General features: G+C 37.4%; 1 protein-coding gene across 2 annotated transcripts; it reads left to right on the top strand.

Moving 5' to 3' along the window:
- The first annotated feature begins 302 nt into the window (after nucleotides 1-302).
- Nucleotides 303-27532, top strand: LOC136252453 (beta-1,3-N-acetylglucosaminyltransferase manic fringe-like). 2 transcript variants are annotated; one of them, XM_066044885.1, is made up of 11 exons: nucleotides 303-824; nucleotides 15837-15897; nucleotides 19476-19518; nucleotides 19572-19649; nucleotides 19704-19839; nucleotides 19894-19941; nucleotides 19994-20082; nucleotides 20139-20212; nucleotides 25643-25737; nucleotides 25796-25899; nucleotides 27223-27532. In XM_066044885.1, exons 1-11 carry the CDS (start codon nucleotides 330-332, stop codon nucleotides 27329-27331), a joined length of 1332 nt encoding a protein of 443 aa, XP_065900957.1. In that variant the 5' UTR covers nucleotides 303-329; the 3' UTR covers nucleotides 27332-27532. The 2 variants fall into 2 exon arrangements, with proteins under 2 accessions (XP_065900957.1, XP_065900965.1); XM_066044893.1 differs by lacking the exon at nucleotides 25796-25899.

Here is a 27532-nt window from a genome sequence, read left to right on the forward strand (position 1 = left end):
TTGATGCGGGCGGACGGTTAGCTATTATTCATTATTTTTCCAAAAGCACAACACACATCCAAACATGAAGATTTCTGCCAAAAAACAGTGAGATCTACACTGATTACTCTTGCATTAAATAGCTAAAGTACGTTACTAATCTATAACAAGTGATTTTTCCATTAGAGTATAGCTGATTGCTCTATTAGAGTAAAAGTGACTGCTCTATTAGAGTATTTCGATCTGAAATACCAATAATGAAATTCCATGCGGGTGTATCAAAAGCATGCGGGCGATGATGCGAAACTGCTAATCAAGTTTCAGGGGGTTCCTAATTGTTTTGTGTAAATATGAAGTCTTGTCAGAGTGTCAGAAATATATCTACGAGAAGTTTGATATTAAGCATCTTTCTTATCGTCATAGTCCTACTTGTCTACGGCATCTACATCACCGAACAACCTGAGTTCATCATCATCAAAAATTATTTCCATCAAAAAAGTGACGATATTTATCAGAGTGAACTGAGGAATTTCTTAAAAAAAACTGATAAACCTAGTGATTCACCAAATCTAGACGACAGCTTGCCACAGAGTACAAATCACACTGACAGCATAGATAATTTACGGGACTCGCCCCGGATTATCTCTGATGATTACAGTGACTCAGAAGCAGGAAAACCTGATAATCAAACTATCATCAGTGTGCTTGGCAGACCAATGGAGGAGCCTGTTACGAAAGTTAACTATGCTGATAATGTTTATTTCACTATTAAAACAACAGAAACTAATTACAAGTCGAGATTATCACTGCTAATGATGACTTGGTTACAGCTGGTGAAACATAAGGTACATAGCTAAGTAAACGGTAGAGCTATAGGTAGCAATTTCAGGAGAATTTTACAATTTGCATGTTTTAATGGAAATGATTTATATTTAGCATGGCTAGCCCGCTTGTGTAGTACTCTCTGAGGATCTCATAAACACTTAGTTTTTTAAAATCCATCATGGGATTGTGATGTTCTAAGCAATTTTGTCCTTTATAAATGGTGGCTACAATTTTCTCCATACGTTTCCATTGAAAAAGTCCCAAAAATGGCAGAATTGCTTACAGCTCAGCTTTGCAAAAACATTTTGAATATCTGTCTTTTGTTTTTTAGTCTTACAGTGCAACCTTCTTGTAAATAAAACACACCTCTGTAGAAGGCCAATCCATTTAAATGTTAAAACAGCATACCATATTGCCTCAAATAGTGCACATGGCCTGGTCTCAAATAATGGCCTGGATTAAAAGTTGCCTACATGTTTATTTCACTGAAGTAGCTTTTCACCCAGGCCACTGGATCTGGATGAAAGTTGCTCGAAAGAAATAAACGCCCAGGCCACTATTCGAGAGAATACGGTACACATGGTTGAGTGCAAACACTCTGTACCAGTTTCCTCCACCCAAAATACAATGTGTATGCAAAACCAGGAGTTGTACCGTTGATTTTTAGCTACTTATACAGTTATCTTACTGTATATAGCTCCTTGATAGTTACCAAAATGGTGCACCAAACAGATAATCTACTTGTGTTGCAAATTTTCAGATTTTTAGCATATTAATATTGAAAACTACTCTGATGGTTAATTCACCTTGATGTAACTAACATAATAATTATGCTGGGTTTATTTCCTACAATAAAATTTTGGTTAAAATCATACAGTACGATAGTACTGTATAGTAGGAACATTGAAGGTGTGGGGGCGATCCGTGATATAACATAACCCAAAAACCTGCCGCGACTTTTCCTCACAACAACATGACAGTATTGGTTGGGTAAAACCAAGCCCAAAAGTGTATTTAGATTGACCCAAAACGTTTCCGTCAAGTTGCTACAGATTTTTTTTTAAATTTAGTTAACGGAATTTTCTACTGCCTGCCTACCTGCCTGACGCCTTCAGTCAAGCGTAGCAGAAAACTGGCTATAGCTACAGCCCTAATTCTTTTGCAGAAACGTTTCTAGCTCGCTTATAAGAAAAAACCTTTGGTATATTGATAAACATACAATGCTTGCACTATTGTCTTACTTTTATCCTTCTTTACCATGGCCATCAGTCAAGGTTCTACCGCTGAGTGTTAATAGACTACAGTAGGGCTTCCATCTACCAGTGTATATTGCATCAAACTATTCGAATACACGTGGTTGCTGGTTGCACTAAACTATTTGAACATGTGTGTACGTGACTCGCTGTTGATATCAATCAATGAGAGCAACTCGCGGTGAACTATATAGCAATGTGTAAGTCAATAAATATGGTTTGTTTAGTATCAATATTAAACCGAGTCAGGTCATCCAGGTCCCGCTTTACAGATTATTCGGGTCTGACCCCACGTGCTAAATTAAATGTGGATGTATTACTACGCGTCATAGTGTAGCCCTGCTTCTTTTGTGAGCCACACCCACTTATGTAAATTACTGTCTGTAGACATATGGTAGCCATGCCCATTTATCAGTCTGTAACTATGCACGAATCCATGTCCATTATTGTCTGCAGGCTTATGTAGAGCCACGCCCACTAATCAGTTGTGAGTCATAATCTATTACAATAGTGCTGTAATTAACTCTTAAAATATTGTGACTGGTTTTGTGAAAAGCAGGCTATTTAATGGTCATGAGCTTGCAAAAAAATGTCACAAACAAGTATAAAAAATTAAGAATTTTAAATTAGAGTAGGGACAGTGTATAGTGCTGCAATAAAAAGTACTGAAACAAGCTGGAACGGAGTAGTACATAATGTCCAAATACTGTAAAACAATAAGAAGTGAATATCCCTACTGTGCTACACTCAATGCACAGTAGGGATATTCACTTCTTATTGGGGGGTCACAAATAAGAAGTGAATATACACTTCACTTCTTCTGGGATATTAACTTCCTATTTTGGTTCCCCCCGGTCCAAATATTTCAATATATTTGGACCAGGGGTAACCAAAATAGGGGTGTCCAAATTTTTTTTGACAGCCCCCCTATAGTATATATAGTGATTCCAGAATTCCATACATTTTGCATTTTTCTCTGTGAATCTTCCATTGGAGAGTTGGCACAATTGATTCACTGTCATTATGATTTGGACCCCCCAGAACAAAAATGTTTGAAATATATGACCCCCTCTGAAATATTTTATCCCCCCTACAAATTTTATTATTAACACCATTTGCACGCATTTAAAGGGGTCCAGATATTTCAGCTGAAATAATCGATCCCCCAGGCCTGTCTATATCATCCTTGCCCTTACCTGTTGCAACCACTCTAGTCTCTGTACAGAATAGTGACAAGCATAATGTCGTATTAAGCATTTGCTGGTGAGAAGTCAATGTGGCTCCTCTGGCGCATGCCTAGACTGCATGTTGCGGGGGATCAAGTCACCATTGGGTCTGGGATTTTTTTCTGCTTCTTCACATTTCAGCTACTGTACATGTTTCTGACTCCAGGCTTTAAGCCTCCTCACAGGTCCCTAGTGGGATAGCATTCACAGAACAGAACAGAATTCACAGAAGTGTCTAACTATACTTCATGCAACCTAGTGTTTGCCACAGAGTAGAGGCTCAGCTGTTGGGAAGCAGGGGAACAAATATTTTAAGTAAGTGACTCCTACAGCTGGTATATAGCTACATAAAATTAATTATATTAATTTCTTTTTAGAAAAGAGCTAGGGTATTATTATATTATTGCTGGTCATTAATTTATAATTTAGTCACAACAACAAGAACAAGTAGTTGAGTACAAAAAAAACTAAATAATTACACAAAAACAAACTAAATAGTTACACAAATTTAAAGATTAATTACACAATTACAAATACAGCTGAGACTTAAATACATTACGGTTAGACAAATTAATTAAGAAACTACTAACAGAATAAGGTATGCAATTCCAAAGGAACACACGGTTTACAAGAGAATATCTATAACAATTAAGTGATGCCTGCCTACAACAGATAGTAAACAAATGTGATCTAATAGGAGCAGAAGACAGTAAAATGTTCTTCAAAATCTAAGCAATGATGGTGGTCCAAAATTTCATAGACATATACTGATAGGATGGTAAAAAAAAATTGTGACAAGATATGAGGGAAGGACAATATAATGTAAGTCAGAGTAGCATTAAGATGAGGATAGTGTCCAATGAGAGGTAGAACAATTAAATCAAGCACTACAAACCCATCTAGCACCACGAACTTGATAATTGCTTAATACTTTGTTGGGTGTGAGGATTCCATACTTGGCAGGCATTCTCCACTACAGGTTGTACCAATGCTCAATAAGCTTTATGTTTGCATTCCATTGAGCAGCTGAACAAACGACGGCAAAGAAAGTTCAAAGCTTGTGTTGCCTTAGAAGTACCATTTGCACATTGTTTAGGGACCAAAACAAATTTGAGGAGATATGAATTTCCAAATATTTAACAGAACTGCAACAATTTAACGGATCTTGTATTTAGGAGATGATCGCTTATTAGAGATGCACAAAAGTTACTTTCGTGGGTTCAAGCTCATTTGCCAGAGCCTACACCGATCAGATACACAGTTTAAATCTTCTTGTAACAATACACAATCCTTGTGTGTTGCTACTTTTCTGTACAAGATGACATCATCAGTGAATATCTTAATCTTTGACTTCACTACAGAGGGAAGTCATTGATATACAGAATGAACCAAAAAAAGGACCCAAAATGGATCCTTGGGGAACACCTGAAGATACATAACTCCAGTCAGAATAATGGCCATTGATGACAACTATTTGTCTGCAAGTAGTCAGAAATGAATGGAACCATGCATGATCCATGGATTCCACAAGCTTCCAAATTCAACAGTCTTTCATGGGGAACAGCATTCACATAGTCAATGAAAATACAGTGGGAGCTTACTGATGATTGTCAAGTGTTTTAGCCCAGTCATGTGTACATTGTAGCTAGTAGTATAGAAGTGGTGGACAAGGGTGTAGGAAGGGGGGAGGGGGGGGGGGGGGTTCGGATGGTTTGGACGAACCCCCCTTTCAGAGGCAGAACTTTTTAAAATTAAAAATTACACCAAATCTTACATCCCTGGAGCTCTCCAGTAGCTACTTACCCACTGGCGCTCCTCTGTACTACTCTTGAGGGTCACATAACACAAACTGTAAATTGTTGATATATATTTACCTGATGAATGGTTTGTTTATTTGCTACATGTTTTGGGCATGTGATGTCTCGAAAATATTGGAGTACAAGCCCAGTATGAAGTTATTGACCATCAACAGGAGGACCAGCCGAGAATAATGTATAGCTGGAAAGAAGTATTGTCAACTAAGGGACTCGAGTGTGAAAGGCTTCCATGTGCTAGGAAATTGAAGTTGGTTGTCAGTATGCTATCTGGAAGTCAAGATTAGTTTTTTTACAATAGGTTTCAGTATAGTTTCTATAAGCTGCATAAACAGCAGTGTGTAGGTTTTAACTAGTTATAGATGCACAAACAGCACCTTTTAATGTTACTGCCTAAAGGCACATTTTGTGTATGCATCATTTTCGTTCAAACATGGTCTAGGGGAATCACCCAGGCCTTCCCCTTGAGACATTCCACTTTAAATCCAAACCCCCTTCAAAAAAATTCTGGCTACGCCCCTGGTGGACCGTTTAGTAAACTGGGAGGGTAGTTTTAAATATTTCAATAAACTAACTATTTGCTCCCTTGTAGCACAACCTTTAAAAGAGGATTAAATAGCTCAAGTGAAATTCCCTACAGTCAGTAAAGTCAATAGCTAGAAGGTATTTCAAAAGAAATTATTTGTTCCCCACACTCCCACAGCACATAAGAAATGAAACCATCATTGATAATGATGCTGAATGTGTACAAAAAAAATGGCAAGAAGCTAAATTTTTGGATGCATCAAGACCACAACATAAAGGACCTGTGTGGGCATGGTGTGGTTGCAAAAATAAAAGTTAGCTACATCAGTAAAATACAATTATTATAATAAGTATGTATGATTGGCTGAGTCCAGCCACTCTTTGCATGATTGAGCTAAGAAGATGAAATCTATTATAGCAGGCAGCATTATTCAACATCTTCCTGACAAACAGTGTGAAAGATGCTGTTAATCAGCAGATGGAGACTGGCCAAGCACTGTGATTTCAATTGTCTCATAGTAACTTAATAGCTACTTTTAAATCTCTGCAGCATTTGGAGGTACTCTACTTTGGATTGTTTCCTGCAAGGGCTGATCATGTATGATGTACAAAGTCCAGAGGGCAAGTCAATTCTAACATCACATATTCACAGTAGTGAATTGAATAATATCGGCTGGGCAATAGCATGTCGTTAGTATGGATATTGAAATTGTTGCTTGAGGTGCTTCAGTAGCTACTGTAGCTAGCTTGGAAGTTTTGTAGGTCTGCATAATTATACTAAAAATTAGAATGAGTTTTGTAGCTAGAATATGTTGCACCTTATTGCGATGGTAAGTGTATCTCTGCTGACTTTAAGGGACAGGGGACAACCATTTAAAACATTTGCTGTAGTAAAGCAGGTAGAATTACACAATAAGCACTTTGCATCACATTGCAAGGATCAATGTTGAAAACTGACAGTAGTGGGCAAAGTGTCGGCAGAGGCAGCCCGTATAAGAGATGGTTATTTAGATACTTTACACTTGTCACAACGGAGTAGTACATAATGTCCAAATACTGTAAAACAATAAGAAGTGAATCCCTGCCACTACCAGGAATATGGGCTGAGGTGGGGATTTGCATCAAAGAAAATTACTATTTCCCACCTACGGGGAGTACTGGGGAAGTATTGGCGATACAAACCCCGACCAAGTCTCGACTAGCAAACCCGGGGATAGAGGGGCTAGGAGGGGATTTGTATGATTATGCGTTCAGACATACATTGGTCAAGGCATTTGGGTTGTGAGTGAGTTCAAGTGGATTCTAGTAACTAGCTAGCATCTGAGAAACTCCCTTCTAAGGCAAACGCCTTTGCTTCAGTAAATTTCTTAGTGAAGACAAATGTCAGGGAAATTTGGTGATTGATTCCCCCACCATCCCTGACCTTCCCCCATCATCCCCGACCTTCCCCGACCTTCAGCCCATATCTGTGGTAGTTGGGCATTACATTGATAGATGCATTAGCTGAATCATAGATAGCTAGTAGAGAGGTCCCCTATATAGCTAATCTATGGAGCAGGTAAGGGCAAAGATAATATAGACAGGTTGATTATTTCGGCTGAAATATCTGGACCCCCTTTGAATGCATGCAAATGTCATTGATAATAAATTTTTGTACTAGTAGGGGGATAAAATATTTCAGAGGGGTCCAAATATTTCAAGTGAAAGTGGACCAGAGGGTCCACTTTTTTGGGGGGTCCAAATGTATCGTTACAGACTATCCTCGTTATGGTGCTTGAAAAGTTTATGGTCGTTACAGATGGAACATTTTGCATTTCTTGTAAGCAACAAATACGTGTAGGCTTGCGCCAATTATGCCGGCATAATTTCAAGCATAATAGGCTAGCAAAAGCATCAAGCATTATGCCCACATAGCTAATTGGACAATTTTCAAGGATTTTAATTAAAACGTGCAATGCGCGTGCCAAAAATACTGCATGAAAACACTGCACATTATTACTGCATTTCATATCAAAAACCTTGCAGTGTTATTATTTTTACTATTTCTTGACTGATTTTCGGAAATAAGATTGGGATACTCTGATAGAGCAATCAAGAAATACAAATATACTCTAATAAAACAGTCAGCTCTCAAGCATAATCTTGATTTTGAGAGCATAATTTTGAGCATAATAGGCTGGATTTTTGAGCACTGCTCAAAAGCATAATAGGCAATTTTCAAAGCATAATTGACTCAAGCCTAAATATGTGTTTGTTGGTTACAGCTGGGTTACTAACCACCTCACACTAACAGTGTTTCATAATGGTTGAACAAATTTCCTGAAGAAATAAAAAGTGCAGCATTGTTTGTTTGCCATTCTTGTAGCAGGTAAAGTGGCTTTAGCTAACCAGATATCCAATGTCTCACTATATGCTCAGACTGTTTTGATAAAACGACAGACAACAGGTGCTACTTAGGGCAATTGTTTTACGCAAGGTGAACAAATCTTCGGCTAAAAATTCGCTTCACAGACATTTATTTGGTTGTGGCACAGAGGCTATGTTAAGTTAGCTGGTAGCAATGCTGCTGAAATATTTGCAAACGTGTACCTGCCAGTATCCACCTGTCACCAATGATATTCCCTCCAATGTCCACAAACATAATATGGTGTTCTTGTTCAGTACAAAACACTACACAATAAACAATGTAAAAGGAATGTCCATGCCTTCAAACTAGCCTTCAAACAAGTGAGAGAAAGCCAAACAGCTACTTAGTACATTTCAAATTTTCGAATGTATTGGTGCACCATAACTAGGATAGGTATATAATTTAACAACTAGGATAGGTAAATAATTATTAATAGGCATTTCCAATCTACATGTCATATATTATCTAGGGTGACATGTTAAGAATGCATCAATGCACAAACAGTCCCAGCATGAAAAGGCCGGGCAGACCATCTTAGCTGTCATAGTGGCCGGACCACTTGTGGTTGCATAACTGGGTCATTCAAGGAAAGATGGGCAGCACATTTTGTGACTGGCTATGACTGTCATGAGCGTAGGTAGGGTCTGCAATCTGAAAAGTAAACTTATACAAATCAATCCCCTAACATTAAATTATGGGATGTTCATCATTGCTAGATCCACCGAGGCACAATTGTTGTCTTCACACAAATATCAATTTTAGTTATCTATAGTTATTGCAGTTAAAACATAATATGTGACCAGATTTTATGAAACCGATCAAAATTGCAAGGCAAAATCAAACTAACACCACCAGTGGATAGCTACACTATCATACTACTAGTTTTGACACTCAGTACTACTCAAACTACTCGAGGCTGGTTTCAACAGACATCTGTTCTGGGTGGTGTGTAGAGCTCGAATGGCGGTTTCTGGCCTTGTGAAGGACCCAGCTTGGCAAGCATCAGTGGTTTACTGGTGGACAGTCTGATAATGTTGGCCAGACATTTTTTCTGTAGATTTTGCTACATGCCAGCCACTAAGGAGCCATCACAACCCTGTAATCTTGTCTCTGGACTCCAATCGTGGTCTGCCTCCATTCTGAGGTCTAACCCTTGCCCACCCCCCACCCTCCACCCCTTTGTGAGCACTCGTGATACTACTACGCTCATCCAACTGCTCAGATTTTCTATCTTAGTGGGAAACCCTATGAGCAACTACAAGCACTGGAAGTTGTCTGAAAGGCAACAGACTGATGCATCTTTTGTGTAAATTTCATACACATGCTTGTTATCCTTGGAAAGTTATGCTGGCTTGAATTCTTTAAAACTGTTTATCTCAAAACTTCTAATGTGCGATTTGGATCATTTTTCCAAAACTCGAGTCACATATTATCACATTAATAAACAAATTATTCACTGTTTTCCTGGCACAGGGTTTTAAAAATCAGAAAACAAATGCACGATTTTCAAATTCATGCTGCTCTACCAGCCAAGACAAGAAAAGCCAACTTTTCCTCATAGTGATGTGATAAGTAATGCATAGTCTATCGTCTGGAAATTCTTACCATCTGGGTAAAAAGCATCAAAAATTTTCAGGATTCTCTCAGTGGTGCCAAAGTCCTTTCCAGAACTTTTGATGCCACACTAGCATATGCGGCTCAAAGTAAGGCCACTAGTGTGTCAAATTTTATTTCCAAGTAACGATGGTACACTAGCCACCTAATTTTGTTTAGAATGACAATGAATGATGGTCCAAAACATTTGGTAAATAGCAGCAATTGGTGTTGCTGTATGATGTAGCATATCAGTAGCTCACCAGGGCCATTTAGCTATCTTGGATTAAAATTTTTGGCTTTTTCGGTTTGTTTTTTTGGATATTTTGCAACATGATGGAGTTTTAGAGTGATTTGAAGCTGCTGTGGAGCATGAGAGGTGAAATCATTTGACAATTGAGCTGCCTCCCATAGTGCAGAGCTTAGAATGACGCATGGAATCTGTGGATAAAATAATTTACAACTGCTGGCACAAAATGCGCATCCCCAGGGACAACTTTTGCCATAGTTCTAGTCAATAGTTTATGATTGTTGTGACTCCAAAAGCACTGGAAATGGCTAGAAAATGCAATAATAGTTCTTTTATGCTGCAGAAATTTTTGACACTCGTCACCCTTCTCACCACCCTCTTTCCACTGTTACATTACAATTCTATTTTGCTGTGCAGGCATGCAGCATTATGCATACAAAGCGTATATGCTATACTAAAACAACCGAGCTGTGCAGCTCACAACTTCATCTGAATTGTCATTATTAAAATTTTGCTATTAACCTACGTACCGTCACAGCCATTTCTTGGCCAACACCTTGGATTCCACATATATTTACACCCTGGCTTTTTGGGGTGCCTCACTCTTTATCACAGCTTGGCTGTTTTTGGTATAGATATTACTTCTTTTACTTACTTACTGCAGAAAGTAGGAAGAGATCAACAACTGAATTATGTGGATATTTCCCATTTTGCTTGTAATAAAGTTGCAATTATTTTAAAATTTTAATACTGTATCGAAAGTATTACATGAACTCTCTCCTACAGGTTGACAGAAATCTCTACAAGGGAACTTGTTTGCAAATAAACTCTACAGAGTAACTTCCAATGTAGCTGGATGCTCTGCAAGGTAACTTGTTTGTAGCTGAACTCTCCTCAAAGTGACTTGTTTGTAGCTGATCTCTCTCAAGTAACTTGTTTGTAGCTGATCTCTCTCAAGTAACTTGTTTGTAGCTGAACTCTCCTCAAAGTAACTTGTTTGTAGCTGATCTCTCTCAAGTAACTTGTTTGTAGCTGAAATCTCTACAATGATTGTTTATTGCTAACTCCCCACACGGTGATTAGTTTGTAGCTGATCTCTCTCAAGTAACTCGTTTGTAACTGAAATCTCTACATTGTAGCTGAACTTTCTACAGTGACTTGTTTATTACTAACTCCCCACATGGTGATTAGTTTGTAGCTGAACTTTCTACAGGGTGACTTGCTTGTAGCTACACAGAGTGATTTGTTTGTGGCTGAACTCTCCACAGGGTGATTTGTTTGTAGCTTAATTCTCTGCAGGGTAACTTGTTTATAGTTGACCTGATCTCTCCACAGCATAATTTTTGTATATAGCTAGCTGAACTCTTTACAGGGTAACTTGTTTGTACCTGAACACTCCACTGGGTGACTTGTTTGTACCTGATCTCTTCACAGGGTAATGTCTTTGTAGCTGATCTCTCTACAAGGTGACTTCTTTGTAGTTGAACAGGCAATACCTTTTTTATTAACAAAGCACTTGTCACACATGGTTGGCAACTTGTTATAACTCCATGAATGTTAGTGCAATTTCTTTCAAACCACAACAGTTGCCCTACAATGGTTACTCATGTATGAACTGATTTTGAAGTGATTCCTTCAAGCAGTTTACCCTGTAGCCATGACAAAAAAAAATCACTATTACACTTTTCAAAAATGGGGCATAACTCCCTTAATTTGTTTTAATTGGATTTGTACAAAATTTTGATTGTAAATGTGCTGCATTTTGTTCTTACAGCCCTCCAAATTTGAAGAAAATCGTATAGAACATGCGAGACTTATAGCAATTTTTCTAAGTGGAGGTGCAACAAATACAAAGAAACTAGGACACTTTGAAGGCATATACCTCAGTGATGGCTGGGTGGATTCAGTGGTGCCCCACTCCAAAGCAGTTTCCATAGCAAATCTCTAGTCAGAGTTACAGATGCATGAAAATGGTGTTTTCTTGGTTCCTGTAAAATACACACTTGTATAGCCACGTGCCCGCACTGGTTGTACACTTGTACACATGACACAGTATCATGTGTCTTGATAGTGCAACAGAAAAGTTGTATTTAAACTAGCCAATATCGAGATAAGGCACAAGGGTACCCTCCTCGTACATAGCCCTAAATACATAACAACAGAAATACTCTTATAGAGCATCAATGCATAGTTCTAACTATATATACAGATATTGAAATGCTATGTGTTTGAAATTGCGTCAGTTGCTATACACTTGACAACATCTTACAAATCCATATTGTCAATGATTAATATACTCCATTTAGATCACTTCAACACAATAATGACATGCATAAAACTATTTTGTAACTTTCAAATTTTTTTCAAATACAATATTATGTAAACTAGTCGGGTTTTCACTCATATCAGTAGGTGAGCACTACATGCATTCCTTGAGCCATGAAATAGTAAAAAGTATCTGGTGTACTTGTTTCACTACATTTTGTTCTATGTATGTATGACCCATAATTGAACTTAATTTTTTTTTTTATTATGATTGGTGAACTAGTGCTTACTGCATCAAAATAAAAATGACACCGAACCTAATGTTATCATGTGCATGCATGCTTAAACTATCCATCTGAAAAGTGAAGTGACCATTACACTTCATTTTCAGCTACGTTCAGCCTATTATATAGCATTACAAATGAAGAACAGTTTGAGAAGTGCCTCTGTAATCAATGTAGCCACTACAGAAAATACAGACACAATTTCCATTACAAACCTAGGGAAGCCATCAAGCACTACCATGAATCAATACTTTACATTGTCAGCAAAGATAAATGAGACACAAAGGAGGACACAGGTACTACAAGTCCATAAAGTGTGCATTGTATGTACAGCACTATGCCAAACAGCACTAAAGTAACACCAAACAGTGAAAAAAATCAAGCCCTTGGCATTAGCTGTTATCAAGGTGTGCCTTTCTGAAGGCATCAGTCAGGCAGTCAGTCAGTAGAAAATTCCACTGAATAATTTTTTTTTATAAGTTTGTGGGAATCCTATCAGAAGCATTTCAGGTCAACACTTCTGGGCTTGGTTATACCTAACCAATACTGCCATGAAGGTATTGTGAGGCTGATTTCTGGTCAATATTGTTTTGTGAGAAAGTGCAAACCTCCATGATCCCTAATATACACTGCTACCATACCATGTGATACTAGTATATGTAATAGGATGGATGGCTGTGGTATTCGGGAGTAATAGTGCAAACATTGTAAACAGGAAGGAGTAAAATAGTGCGAGGCTAGGAGAGGCCGAGCACTATTAGCTTCCTGTTTACAATGCGAGAACTATTAATCCCGAATACTACAGCCATCCATCCTAGTGCAAATTAATCCGACAGCCATAAAAACTGTTACTAGGCAACAGAAATTCAACTGCAAAACACCAATCATACTTAGCAACCATTGCTATGGCATCAAAATGACGTTTACCTTAGCAATGGTTACTTAGCAATCATTGCTAAGCAACCATACTGTTGCTATGCCATGAGGCATCTATCACTATGGTGGTAAAACTCCTCCCAGGTTTTTCTTCGATTAGCTTCAAATTCGCTAGACCAACTACCCGTCCAAATCAATGTGTCATAAAGTGTTTTCATGTCTATCATTGTGTGCTATCCTTGGTTGCAAGATACTTATCACTGTTAATGGCCATTATAAGTTTACGATACGCATATACGGCATTCTGGTATACACACATTGCTAATAGAAATCAGATGACATCATGGTTTAACACAAGCTTACAATGAAATAGGATCAATCACTTTTTCATGATTTAACAATCACATCAGCGAATTTGATCATGTGATCTGGTATGTAAACATGCCCACCAGTATAAAAGGAGAGTTCCATAGTGGGTGTGGCAAGTCTACGAGCGATGATCATTCCTATCAGGCCACTTGACAGAGACTACAGAAGGAAGACTCGCTGGCAATACACACTCTGCATCCTGCTGCGTTGTCCACTATAAGGACAGATGTCCTGAGGCCTACACCACTGTGAGCTAGACAAAGTATAGCTACTGCAACATGAAGACAAGCAGGTCAGGGACTATATAGACAGACCTAAAATGGAGGATTGCCAGCAACACCACTGCAAGGGAGAAGTAAACAGTCCACATCACACGTATACACATATCTGCCTAATCAATACACCCACACTTTCCGCTAAGTAGCAGCATTGAACACCCTATTAGCCAGTGCTGATTACCTTCTTGCTTACAGCCAATTAAGTTGAATAGCTACAACACATTATACACAAACTTTGCTATGCAATAAATAAACAACACAACAGTCCGCCACACACAAAGGATACAAAATAGTACACAAATATGAATTACAATTCAAGTTCCAAGCTGTGGGTACAGGCCAAGTCAATGACAGAATCTTGCAAATAGCATTGGTATAACTGTTCTTGATCCTCTTGCTTATACACATCACCACAGAACAAAGTAATAAATACAACACAACAGTAGCTACGTATAACAACGCAACAGTCCCATGCACACAGTACCTTGAAGAAAGATACTTCAATTCAATTACTCTAATCGAACACATATTGACAAGTGAAAATACAAGTTGAATTAGAAAAGCTCTTATTCAACAACCTTTAATAATACTGATGACATGCCTCTGACAGTAAGCCACAAACCAACTTTGCCCAGACATGATCACACTCAGATATTCTATTATGTTAGTTTGTGCAACATCATCATGCAAATGAAGTGGAATATACACACTCAACACCACTTCAGCATCATCCCAATTGTGACATTTGTTTGTCAGTATTAAATTACACAATTATAGTAGTAACAATGGTCTTAGCAACAAGCACATTTTGCGCGTGTACTATTTAGTGAATGCCATAGTAGGGATTTTCCCACTGATCTTTGCTATATTACCATCACTCATCTCTTGTTTCACTACTTTTTATCACTTGGATCCCACTTCATTTTTTTATTATACCGGTTTATTTGGTTTTTTGTTATAGCATACAGCTATACACATGTGACTGTTCTATTAGGGTGACTGCTGTATTAGAGTATCTTGAGTCAGCCTTTCACCTACCGAGGTGTGTTACTATATTAATAATACAGCTAGACTAATAATAAGGGAGTGGGGTCATCGTGATCTCATAAATAGATTGTTAAGATGAATGCCAGATTGCTATTGATCGACCATTAATGGGTGTGGCCTCAATCCAATCACAAAATTATAGGTATCTACCGATGAGCCTAAATGCTTAAACAATTTTTGTGCCATCTTTAAGTAAAGTGTTGATACTGTAATTTTATGCCTCGATATGGTTCATTGCATGAAAAAGAGAATGAACAACCTGCAAGACACACTCATCGGAACCCCAAAAGGTACATGGCACTGATGAGTTTGTTATTGTAACATAAAATGGTGGCTGTGCATTGCTTTGTTTGGCCTCCAGCCTTGCAACTGTAGTCAGGCAGGCTGGCTGGCAGGCATACAAAAATTCAACTTTTGGTATTTCTATATCCAGCCGCCTCATACAGCATTCAATGTTAGATGGACTAAATATTATTCTGTCAAGGTGATTTTTTGTTGTGTAAGGTGTCCCTAGCTATAGGATGATTTTTAAAGGCAGAAATTTATGTGGCGTGTGTCATTTTTGGGGGATCCCTACTTAAACAATACTACCGTACTGTTTGATAAACATGCCTGCAATTTATTTTCCCAATAGTGGCTGCACTATTTGTCTTACTGTCATCATTACTTTTTATCACATAACTCCAAACATTTTCAGTATATGAAATGGAAACTTTACAAAAAGATTTCATTGGCTACATAAATTATAGAGATTTACTAAGAATTTAGAAAATGCACAAGTATGTCAGGTTTTGGCAGTTCTACATATGTATACATGTGGCCATATGTCTCTGTATCCATTTTAGGTAGCAATAATCAGTGATGGGTCTAATGATAATGATGATCTCAAAGAAATAAGGGGAGCAGGTCAGTTAACACAAATCAAAAGACACTAATGTGACTGCATAGAGTAAAAACGGAAGCTTATGCACATTTTGAATATGTTTAGATTTTAAATCCTGTATGCTACATGTATATTTATAAAAGCTTTTTAATATTTTCAAGTTATGTTCAATCCTTTGTCATGGAACTAGTGTTCATTGTGTACCCTATATCTGTTTCACGTGGTTGTAATCAGTGATTAAAATCAGTTTTTCTTCAAAAATTAGGCGTGTTTAATCTTCCGTTTTTACTATATGTAGTCACAGTCTTAGTTGTGGGTTGCACAGCCAAGAAAGTAAAAATTGCATGCCACAAATAAATAAGTGCAAAACCACTACTGTGTGTTTACATGTAGCAATGGTATTGGAATTTGACATGATATTTTATGTGTAAACACCTCAGATTGTCGTACAGAAAAGGTATACAATATCCCGATACTACATAGCTATTAGATAGATGCTTCAGGCATATTGATCAGCACTAAAGCAGCAGAGTTGTTAGAATTTAATGTGTACAATGAAAGTGATTTAGATATATGTATTGACAATTGGAAGTCTAGCAAGCTACCACTCCAGCAGGTGATGTACCATTCTATCTTAGGTGCCCAAGAGATCCATTAAAGATGGACACTCCTTGATGTTGGGGCCCACTATTCTCCTAGAGTTGGCACTGTGATGGTCCATCAGGGAACAACACATACACCTTTGTAGCATCCTGTGTGTGCCTTCACAGCATAAAATAATAATCTAGTGTTGTATAAAGTGAAATAAGGAGCCAGTAAGTTGTTACACCGAATGGGACAAAAATTTTAGTTGGTAAAGAATGAGCAAGCCAAGTGGTATGTGTTCCAGTAGTTGACTGGCACTGGCATGTCCCCATTATTTTAAAAATAAGTTTTTATGGTGTAGTTTCCTCCTACACAAAATAATTCACTTCTCTCCATCCAGTTGTAAATACCATTTGTTCATTTTACAATGGTATATGTACTAAAATAAACATGAACAATAGTCATCTACATTAAATGTATAAAGTTTGCTGTATAATACCATACCTGTTTCACTGCCCGTACAAAAGTCTCAATAGTAGCAGTGAAATTTATCCCGTATTTCACTGACAGCAGTGAAAAAGTTGTAATTGCAATTTCATTGGCTAGAATTTATGTTAACAATGTAGCGCCAATTAGTGTTGACGCGTGTTTAGTACATAGTGACAAATTGCGTACATAGCAAAGCTAATGCAGCATATGCAGCGAGTATGGTATTAACTGGGAATAGCATGGGTAGCAGTGAAATTTGGGATAAATACCACTCTTGTTGTATTGGAAATGGTAAATTTCACTCAGCTTCGCCTCGTGAAATTTATCCCCATTTCCAATACAACACTCGTGATATTTATCCCAAATTTCACTGCTACCCATGCTATTACTAGTACTAATACCATACCTGTTTCACTGCCCATACAAAAGTCTCAATAGTAGCAGTGAAATTTATCCCGTATTTCACTGGTAGCAGTGAAAAAGTTGTAATTGCAATTTCATTGGCTAGAATTTATGTTAACAATTAGTGTTGACACATGTTTAGTACATAGTGACAAATTGTGTACATAGCAACGCTAATGCACAGCATGCGTATCGAGTATGGTATTAACTGGGAATAGCATGGGTAGCAGTGAAATTTGGGATAAATACCACGAGTGTTGTATTATTACTAGTACTAATTTGACTGCAACGGATATCAGCTCTCTTAGGCACTGGATTAAAATCACCAAAATGTCTTCCATGATGTTAATATTACAAAATAAGGATGAGGAAAACTTATTAAGTTTAATTAGGAATCATGGGGAAAAAAAGAGTAGGGACAGTGAAACAAGGAAGGTTGCCTACACCTACAGGTATACTAGTGAAAGTTTAATCCCTACTTCAGTCTATATATACCCATGACTGAATTAGGGATTAAATGTCCACTAGTATACCTGCAGGTGTAGGCAATCTGCCTTGTTTTCAAACTTTTTCTATGATCACTAATCAAACTTAAAATAATTCTCTTATACATGTTTGTAAATTTTTTGTAACATTATTATGACTGGTGAATCTGCGCACATCACATCAAAGAAAGGATGGTACCAGAGTTAATACTTTTGTCTGAACGCGTGCCCCAACTATCAATAATTATTGGCTCGAAAGCAAAGTTTTACTTTCAGCTATGTTCATCACTACAAATGAAGAAGTTCCAGAGCTTGAATTGAGGATATACAAAGTATACCTAGTTAAATTTTTCCAAAAATACAGTAGTATACTTTGTTAGCTGCTTAGCAAGTTGCAGCAGTTTAAAAACATAATGCAAAACTCATGAAACAGATTTTCCTGCAGCTAATATCACAACTGAAAAGGTGTGAGCTATCTAAAACTATCCCAACAGTGCATGTAAGAATACAGGACCTGGTCCCAGATCGATTTACTCTAATATAACAGTCATACGTACATTCTAATAGTTAAAATACATGTATACCCTACTGTTATAGAACACTCATAATTTTCACGATATGTAGTCTGTTGTCAAATCTCGGATAGTGGAATGTCTACCTATAGCTAACTTACCTTCCCCCAGTTTTCATACTGAGAAATCAGTACATGCACCTTCATGATATTTTACAATTCAAGCAGAGCAGGAGAAGCACCTCTGCTAGCCACCATGAAATATTTGGATGATTCGCTCACCTTAACTATCAATTACTGACTCGAAAGTCAAGTGGCCATTATGCTTTGTTTTCACTTATTTTCAGAGCGTTACAAACGAAGATGCCTCGATCTGCAATCAATCCAGTGGACTGTCAGCAAAAAGACTGAATGGGGGACAAAAGTAAGTCCATGATGTGTGTATTTCATGTACAGCGGTATGCCAAAAGGCACATCTAGGGATGAAGTGATGTTGAACAGTGAAAAAATCAAGCCCATAGCTTTAGCCATTATCAAGTTATGCTTGTCTGAAGGAATCAGGCGGGCGGGCAGGCAGGCAGGCAGGCAATATAAAACTCCATTGAATTTTTTTTTTAATTCTATAGGAAGCATTTAGGGTTGTCCTGAAGACACTTATGGGCTTGGTTATGCCTAACCAATACTGCCAAGGTACCAGGATGGTGTTGTGAAGCTGGTTTTTGGATGATGTTTTTGGCCAGAAAAACCCTAACCTCCATATACAGTACTACTATACTGTATGATTAGTAGAGTTTATATTAAAACTGGCTCAGATGTGTTAGTTCCTTGTAAAACAGTCTCTAATTCCAGCAAACTCTTACATTCAACTTTTACAGATGGAAATTTCTCTATAATTAATACCTTTGACTGGCATAAAAGAGAATAACCACACTGGTTGTGTAAATATTGATTTTACCTATGAAAACAGTAATCCCCATACAGATACAGCTTGGCTGTACTAAAAGTGAGAATATACGTAAAATAACTAGGCTTCTGCAGACACATTTTTTGTCACATCTTAACTAATACCAAGAGTACATAATACAAAGATAAAATATTATGTACTCTTGCTAATACTTATTCAATACAGGATTTGATGTGGTTGTTACTGATTGTTCATCAGAACACAAGACGTAAGATACTCACCCAATAAACAATATTAGTTTTGTATTATCACAATACACAGTTATGGGTTGTGCTGTAAATCAGGTGAGGAGTACGCAGCCTATTACAGAGCTAGGGAAAAACACCAAAACAAGGAGGGGTAAGATTATTATGAGTTCAATTTGGCATTGAATGTGATGATGGTATTCCACAGCTACCAATGGTTCTGTCATTTTGATGATGATGCTTATTTGAATGTTCCACAATTGGGTCAACTATTACAAAAATATGATCCTCATCAACCTCACTATATTGGTAGTAAGTGGCGTTTCACAGCACCAAATGCTCCTGTAAGTATAGTCAGTATTTGTGCATTTCCTTTATCAATTTTGATTACATTACAGATTGATTTTAAAGCAGGCACAAGTAGTAATCTAGAGAGACTGCATTATGTATGAATATCACTATACAAGTAATAATTTATTGGAATGTTGTTTGATATAGACAATCAAGCAGAGAACATACAGATTCTCAAGTGGTGCTTTCTACTGCATTAGTAGTGCAATAATGACAGAAGCTGAAAAGTTTTTGAAGTACATATATACTGTTATGAGGTGATGATGTCAATTAGCATGTGTGTGTTCTCTAGCGGTAAACAAGCATTTACTAAAAGTTGTAAATTATCACGACGTGAAGATGACTGTACTATTGGATTTGTAATAGGTAAGGAAATCACAGTATATTGTAAGTTCACTTTTTTAGAATAAATGTTCTGAGTAAGTCATGTCTTAGTAGTCATGGAGCCCTTGGCAAAGAGTTTTCTGGGACTCGTTATTATGTACATGAATTAGTGGCAAAATGGCAAAAGTATAAATAGCTAAAAGGTAGTAACCGTAACACTATGCAAAGCATGCTTCTGCTGAGTGCCTGGGGGCACATAAAATTTTACTTAGCACAGTAAATGATTAGAGTAGCTGACTGACTGTTCTATTAGAGTATCTCTTCGTTTTGTTAGATATCTACCTTGTTTTGTTAAATTATATTTCCTGTCTGATTTGTCAAAGACATGGTTTCAACCAGAGACTCAAGGCCTGCATAAGGGTGCTTTCCAGAACACAAAAAACAAGTACATAATTAGAACTACAAATGTTATCTAGTAGAGTTGCAATGATACAGTGTGTAGACGTATCAATGTATTGCCTCTGGTTTATCACGATACAGTGATATATTGCATGATACAAAGTGAAGCCTAAACAATGGCCTATGTCACTTTTAAAGGGAAATAAGTCAGCTATTTTTCTTTGAGAAGCATTACATACTATTCAGTTTAACCACAATGTACAATAATTTGATTATTTATTAGCCATGTTAACAAGCCACGATATGTCGATATATCACGATACACGATATATTGATATGGTTTGACTGTGTATCGATACGGTGATATTGTCGTATAACGATACGATACGCAATATATTGTTGCATCTCTATTATCTAGTACAACAAACATTCAAAGAACTACAGAAAGCTGATGAAAAAGACAATAATACTTATATAACTTACTGTTATACTGTTCAAAGTGCATGGACCATGTACATTTTACTCTTTTGGTGTTTTTTTTGTTTTTTAAAAATATTTATTAAGGCTTTACAGCACAAGTGCTGAAGGTCTGTAGGACAACAGCCTGTTTAAAGGTGTTACAGAAAGTGTGTTTGAAAAGGTGGAGAAGGGAGAAAAAATCCATGACTGGACCTAGGCAGCCTCGAACCTGCAGCCATCCGATTAACGCTTGAACGCTTACAGGAGTCTGCCAGGCAGTCAGGATGTTTTCTCCTGTGTGTATCTGGAGCTTGTGAGGCCCTAGAATATGTTTGAAGCCCCTACTGTTCTAGGGCCCTATATATGCGGCTGCTTACCCAAAAAGCCAACTCTGTATTAAAGCAGTCAAAATAATATTGACTTATATTACTGAATGTCGCTGGACAGGTAAGATTTCACATAAGGGGACTCTAATTATTTGTAGTAGGCACATCCAAGTAGGAGTCATGCAGTTTTCCCAAAGTCTGTAAAATGAGAAAATTAGAGTATGAATGAATATAGAATATCTCTGAAGGAGCAGCAGTGGCAAATCTAGTATTCCTTCAAAGGAGCTTCTGAAATTTGTAGCTATGCTACAATATAAAATGCACGTAATACAGAGGGAATCTCAAAATCCTTGCATGCTCACCTATAATAAGGGTTTGGGAACATATAGCCCAGGAAAGATTTTAGAAAGCTCTAAGTAAGAATGGATTATAGGCTTCTTAATATAATTGTAATAAACCCAATGCTTTATATGGAAACTAACTGTAACCTGTTGCCTTGTTGATCAGCAAATGTTATAACATCCTTCATTCAGTAAGTCCAATATTTTTTATCATCATATCATACCAACATGCAGCTTTCTAAACAGGTCACGTATGGCCACATAAACATTATTAGTTTCACATCCCTACCCGAATTGTTGTTTTTCAATGATCTTTTACCACTGGTAGCTCAGTACAACCATCCAGCACCTTTTAAAGTTGGTAATTATAGCTAGAGCAGTCTAAGAAATTGCATTATTCTATATATTCTATTCTAGCATTAATACTATAAGCACACAATGTATTCTTCACTGTCTGATCAACACTGATGTTTTGGGATGTTTAAGTTTGTAACAGTTTGATTGGTGGGTACCAGCATTGAAACCAGGTCACTATATACTGCTGACCCGGATGACCCACTTACTTGGATAGCAATCCAGGTCAGACCCGGATTAATTAAAGCCAAAGCGCGTGATAAGAGCTATATATTTTTGGTAGTCTTGAGCGAGCAAAGCTATACGTTTTGAGCGTTTGATTCGTGTTGAGTAAACAAGTAGTTATGTGATAACTAAGCCAGTAAGTTTATAATTTAAAATTAGTCAGTGGGTTTGGTTCCACGTAGCTACAGTGAGTTTACAGACAGCAATTGGGTGTGGCTTTGTGCATACCTAGTATTACAATTTCCCGATATATTAAAGTGGGTCACAAAAGTACTTATCCTGTTGCAAGACTAGACTATCAGGGGCAGATCTAGGGGGGTTTCTGAGGTTCCCAGAAACTAGTCAAGTGTATTCAGGTAAACAAAATTATATTTTACAGTGATTTGCAATGGTACAAAAGTTCAGATCGAAATACTCTAATAGAGCAGTCAACCACTCTGTATTTTTCTTAAGAACCGTAAGTAGCTAGCTAGCTACTTTATTTACCTGTGCCAATATAGTAAAAAAATTGTCCAAAATCTTATAACAGGGTGTTAAAATCTGAAAATCTTCCTGGGGCATGCCCCAAGACCCCCAGAACAACGTCCATGTCTGTTGTATGCTTCAAATGTCAACTTTGCTGTGTCCCTTAACTCTTTAGTCTGCACCTGATACTGTACCAGAAGCAAGCACAATTAAGCAGCCTACATTATATCTAACATAATTATATTTTTAAACTGTCAATATTGCTACCAGATTCAATTTCAAATTACACAATTTTATGGCAAATCTTGCCCCCATACCTCCCTAGAATTAAATTTGCATCTAGCAAAGGTTTGGAAACCAGTCAACAAAATTCCTGGGGCCGCCCTTGACTATGTACAACTTGTGCAATAATCAATTAGTGGGCATGGGTCCGTGTAAGCTTGCAGACAGCAACGGACATGGTTTTATGCAACAGACTGCACGGCATGGCTGAGCATATGTTTGTAATCCGATAAGTGGGTGTGGCTCACGAAAGAGCTACACAATTAACATTAATAAGTTTCCACATCGCCAAACCATAGATATACGACTCCTAATAGGGATTGGAAATGGCGTCACGCACCAGAAATAGGTTTGTTTTAAATGTTACTGGTGATTTCTGTAATTTGTATCATATATTAATTTAATTGTCCCCTAATGAAGTATTAAAAGTTTTGCGAGAGTGATGCGAAGTGTGCTACCATCCAACTAGCTTTGTTCCACAGCTTTGACATTAGATTAAAGCTTGAAAGACAAACGGTTATGCTAGACAACAACTGTGCAGAGTTAGGAGAACAGAAACACAACGGTACAACAACACCTAGCCAAGTTGTAACCAAGGAAATAGGCAGCGTTTAAAGTAGAGGTGTGGCTTACAAACCATTCTGTTCAATTCTAATGACCAAAGGGGTTCTAAAAAGCCACGTATCATCGATACCAGAAGGTGTACACAGCTGCTACAGGAACAGAAACGTACCTTGGTGTAGAAGCAATACCGAAACAGCACGATGTGATGAGTTTCTTCTGTGGGAAAGGCCAGTCAGTGACTTCTACCAAAGCAACTTGTATCGCTCAACCGTAGAGAACTTTCATATTCTACTAAACCTACACTGATAGTCTACAGTAAAGAGAAATATTAGTCTTTTCATGCCCTTTAAAGCGGTAACAAGTGAAACACGCCTCGTATCTAACCAGTGGCGTCGATTGTACAGGTAGTATACTGGGTGCGTGACGCCGTTTCCAATCCCTATTAAGAGTCATATATCTATGGTCATACTAACAATTTCATTTCTCACGTGATCCAATCCCGGATAATCTGTAAACTGTGTCAATCATCCACCCGGAGAAAATGTGACCCGGATGATCCGACCTGGTTTCAACGCTAGTGGGTACCAGGTGCTTATATAATATAGTTTGCTAATGTTTTCTTGTGAATTAACTTCTGATGAAATATTCCTTTATACGGTAGCTATTGGCCTATTAGTAAGTCAAATGCTTCACTAACTGCCAAATTATTGAATTTTTAGTTTTTCACAAGCAAAAAATTATGATCTTAATACAAAATATAAAATAATTGTATTTTGAACATAATGCAATAATTTTTTGGCAACTACAGTTTAACCAATTAAGTCTAGCTAAGATGCTTTTGAAAGAAAAGCCAAGTCTGTGATGCATAAAATTACGTTTTTCAAATCAAAATTGTGCTTGTGGTTTGACTATTTCATGAGGGTGCATATATGTGACCCAGTCTGGGATAACCTGTCTGATCATTTATTTAAAAGTATCGAGAAATTCTGGTTTTCGGTGCGTTGTAAATCGCCATTGATCAAAGCAAACTTTCACATGTTTTACACCAATTCCTAGAGCATCCACTGTATATACAAGTAGCCATAGATTGGCAACAGTGATAGCACTACGGCCAATCCTTGTTACCAATTCGACTTGACAAGTTCAGTAGTTGACATAATCAGCACTCAGTTCACGAAAGGTATCCTTCATACAAATCTTTGACTTGAAAAAGTTCTTGTACCTTGTCAGGGTCCTTAGTAATAGTACCACAAAATTTATTGGTGCCACATCTGGGTAACAATAACGATGAAGTTTGAGACAAACTGGCTCTGTACCACTGTGATTAGATAACACTCACCCGATGTAGTAGTGAAGAGGAAACTGTCAAGGTAAATTCATGAAGAACCAAAGTAGAAGTTCGTGAGATATAGCTTCTCAAAGTCTGGCCCCGTAACACGGATTGACGTGAAAGCCACAGACACGGCTGGCAAGTCTCAGTATGGAGTGATCCGAGAGCAAGGAGAGCCCATGGAGGGCCCAAATTAGTCTCCTTGCTTTTACTCCTCTTCTTAGTTCATTTTATTCTCCCATAAAAAGCCTGCACACCCCTTTACCCATTACCCCAATACTACCACCTGTAATATTGCTACCTGATGAAATATATATAAACAGCCTAAAACAGGACATATTTTGAGCATTAGAAGTTTATGCACCCACAGGGTGTTACTCGGTGGGAATTTATTTGTATAGCGTCAGACACTAGGAATTACAACCAATATAACTAGTGGCCATATTTAATTGCTAAAGAAGCTTTGTACATTGTAAAGCCAGTATTTGTCTAATCCAGTCACAATAATAATAATCTACTCATTGTACATCCTTTTGGTACATATCAATACCAGCACTGTCTAAAGGACAGCAACTAATTTTGATTGCTTGTATTGTTGAAGTATTTTCTATGTACTTGTCAAGTACAACACTTTATGTAGATCCTGTCACTTCTAAGGTACATAATCAAATGATATTGTGTATGCTATACGTATAGTGATAATGTACAAGTCATTTTATTTGTTTAGGTATCTTCTTGGGGCACAAGTTTACTAGTGTGGATGGTTTCTATGATGAAAATTTTGACATGAAGAACAGTACCATACAAGAGGCATTGCATTTTGTAAGTCATCAGATACACAACATGAATGTGGTGAACAGTTTGTATTGCTACTCTATAGATTGCCTTCAGTTACAAAACAAGGAGTAAAAAGGAAAATAACGTTGTTACAAAATTTGTTATACCCACTGTTCCTGTTAAGTTGTTTGATGATGATCCCACAAGGTAGTGGCACACTACAGATCGATATACTCTAATACCCTAATAGAGCAGTTTAAGTGCTTCATAAAAATGTGTTCCTAAAAGTAATATAAAGAACAAAATTGTGTACAGCAAGAATTGAACCACTAACCTCTTACTTTGAGAGTTGATGTCTTACCACTGTACCAAGTGTCTCTAGGTGTCTACAGGCTGTTTTGTATTGCTTATAAGTGCTATTATGTTCATAACCCTGTCAACAGTTAGAAACTTTGCCAACAGAAGTATCTTTTTAACTGCAAATAGCCTGTTTTAAATACTTTGACTAAAAATGTTGGTGCTTTAGTTGAAATGCTTCAAACTGTACCTATAAATTAATTCTGATGAACTTTGGGACATTGTGAAAAGCTAAAATGGCTACAGCTTGTAGGGGGCACAGACCCCTTGATGCCAGGGAAGCCCCCCCCTCACATCAATTACTTCCTCCACCACTGATCTTAATGCACTATAATGGTTTATAGAATTCAAGAATAAGTTGTGCAAAACAGCACAAGCTTGACAATATGGAAGCTAGCCAGGATCTTTAAGTGTAGTTCTAGGGTTTTTAAATCTGTCCCCAGAAATTTTAGAGATTATAGAAGCAGAGACTGTTGCATTTGACTCTTCTACAATTTAATGCTTTAAACTGTGGAATAAAACTAACTAACTGTAGGAAAACATAAGTTGTGCTACCATACAGTACAGTAGCACAGGTGTAGCAACCTGAGATGGGAGGTTGGAGCCCCCTTAAATCTTAAATTGCAAAAAGATTGACCTACCCTAATAGAACAGTCAGCTATTTCTAGTATAAAATTCCCCTCAGAATTGACTTCAGAAAACTTCTATGGAGCATACCCCTAGACCCCCAAGAGAGAGTATTCTTTACATGCTAAGTATGTGCATTGCACACTGATTTCACAATCCATCTGGGACAGTGATCTCTATCTCAAATATCAAGCTATGCCTGTGTTGAAGGAATCATTAAGGAGTGGACCTTCCCACAGAAAAAATTGACAGTCTCACAATATCTTCACGATACTTGTGGTATATAGTCAAGCCCAAGCAAATAGTATGGGTAGAGACAATTGTTTTATTTGTTGAATTGTCAACTCAGCAATAACATAGCTACTGTAAGCTAGCTAAATTAAAAATGGTTTCACTGAATGAAAACTACAACCGATCTATATCCACCACTGTATTTTCACATTCGTTTTAAAACTAGCACAAAGGTATGTAATTTAGGGGAGATTATGAGGGGAGATTACTATATAGGGTTATAATTTACATATGTATGTGTTTGCATGTCCACAGATTCTTATCATATCACTGTCTACTCTACCCCGATGTGTCATGGTGTAAGAGATCAACTGGCTACCCACATTTACTAACCAGTAATGTAACAGTGCAACACATTTACTAACCAGTAATGTAACAGTGCAACACATTTACTAACCAGTAATGTAACAGTGCAACACATTTACTAACCAGTAATGTAACAGTGCAACACATTTACTAACCAATAATGTAACAGTGCAACAATGAACATTCAGTATGTAGCACAATGGCCAACTACTCTTTTGTATTAATTTTGTATCATTATTTATGTGAACATTAATACATA

Source organism: Dysidea avara, chromosome 1, assembly GCF_963678975.1.
Source record: "Dysidea avara chromosome 1, odDysAvar1.4, whole genome shotgun sequence".
Lineage (NCBI taxonomy): Eukaryota > Metazoa > Porifera > Demospongiae > Dictyoceratida > Dysideidae > Dysidea > Dysidea avara.

Bases quoted from the DNA above. Each gene is read 5' to 3' on its own strand.
- LOC136252453 (XM_066044885.1), top strand. From the start codon at position 330: ATGAAGTCTTGTCAGAGTGTCAGAAATATATCTACGAGAAGTTTGATA. The intron at 825-15,836 runs GTACATAGCTAA...TATCCATTTTAG, and splicing joins TACAGCTGGTGAAACATAAG to GTAGCAATAATCAGTGATGG. The intron at 20,083-20,138 runs GTACATATATAC...TGTGTTCTCTAG, and splicing joins GAAGCTGAAAAGTTTTTGAA to CGGTAAACAAGCATTTACTA.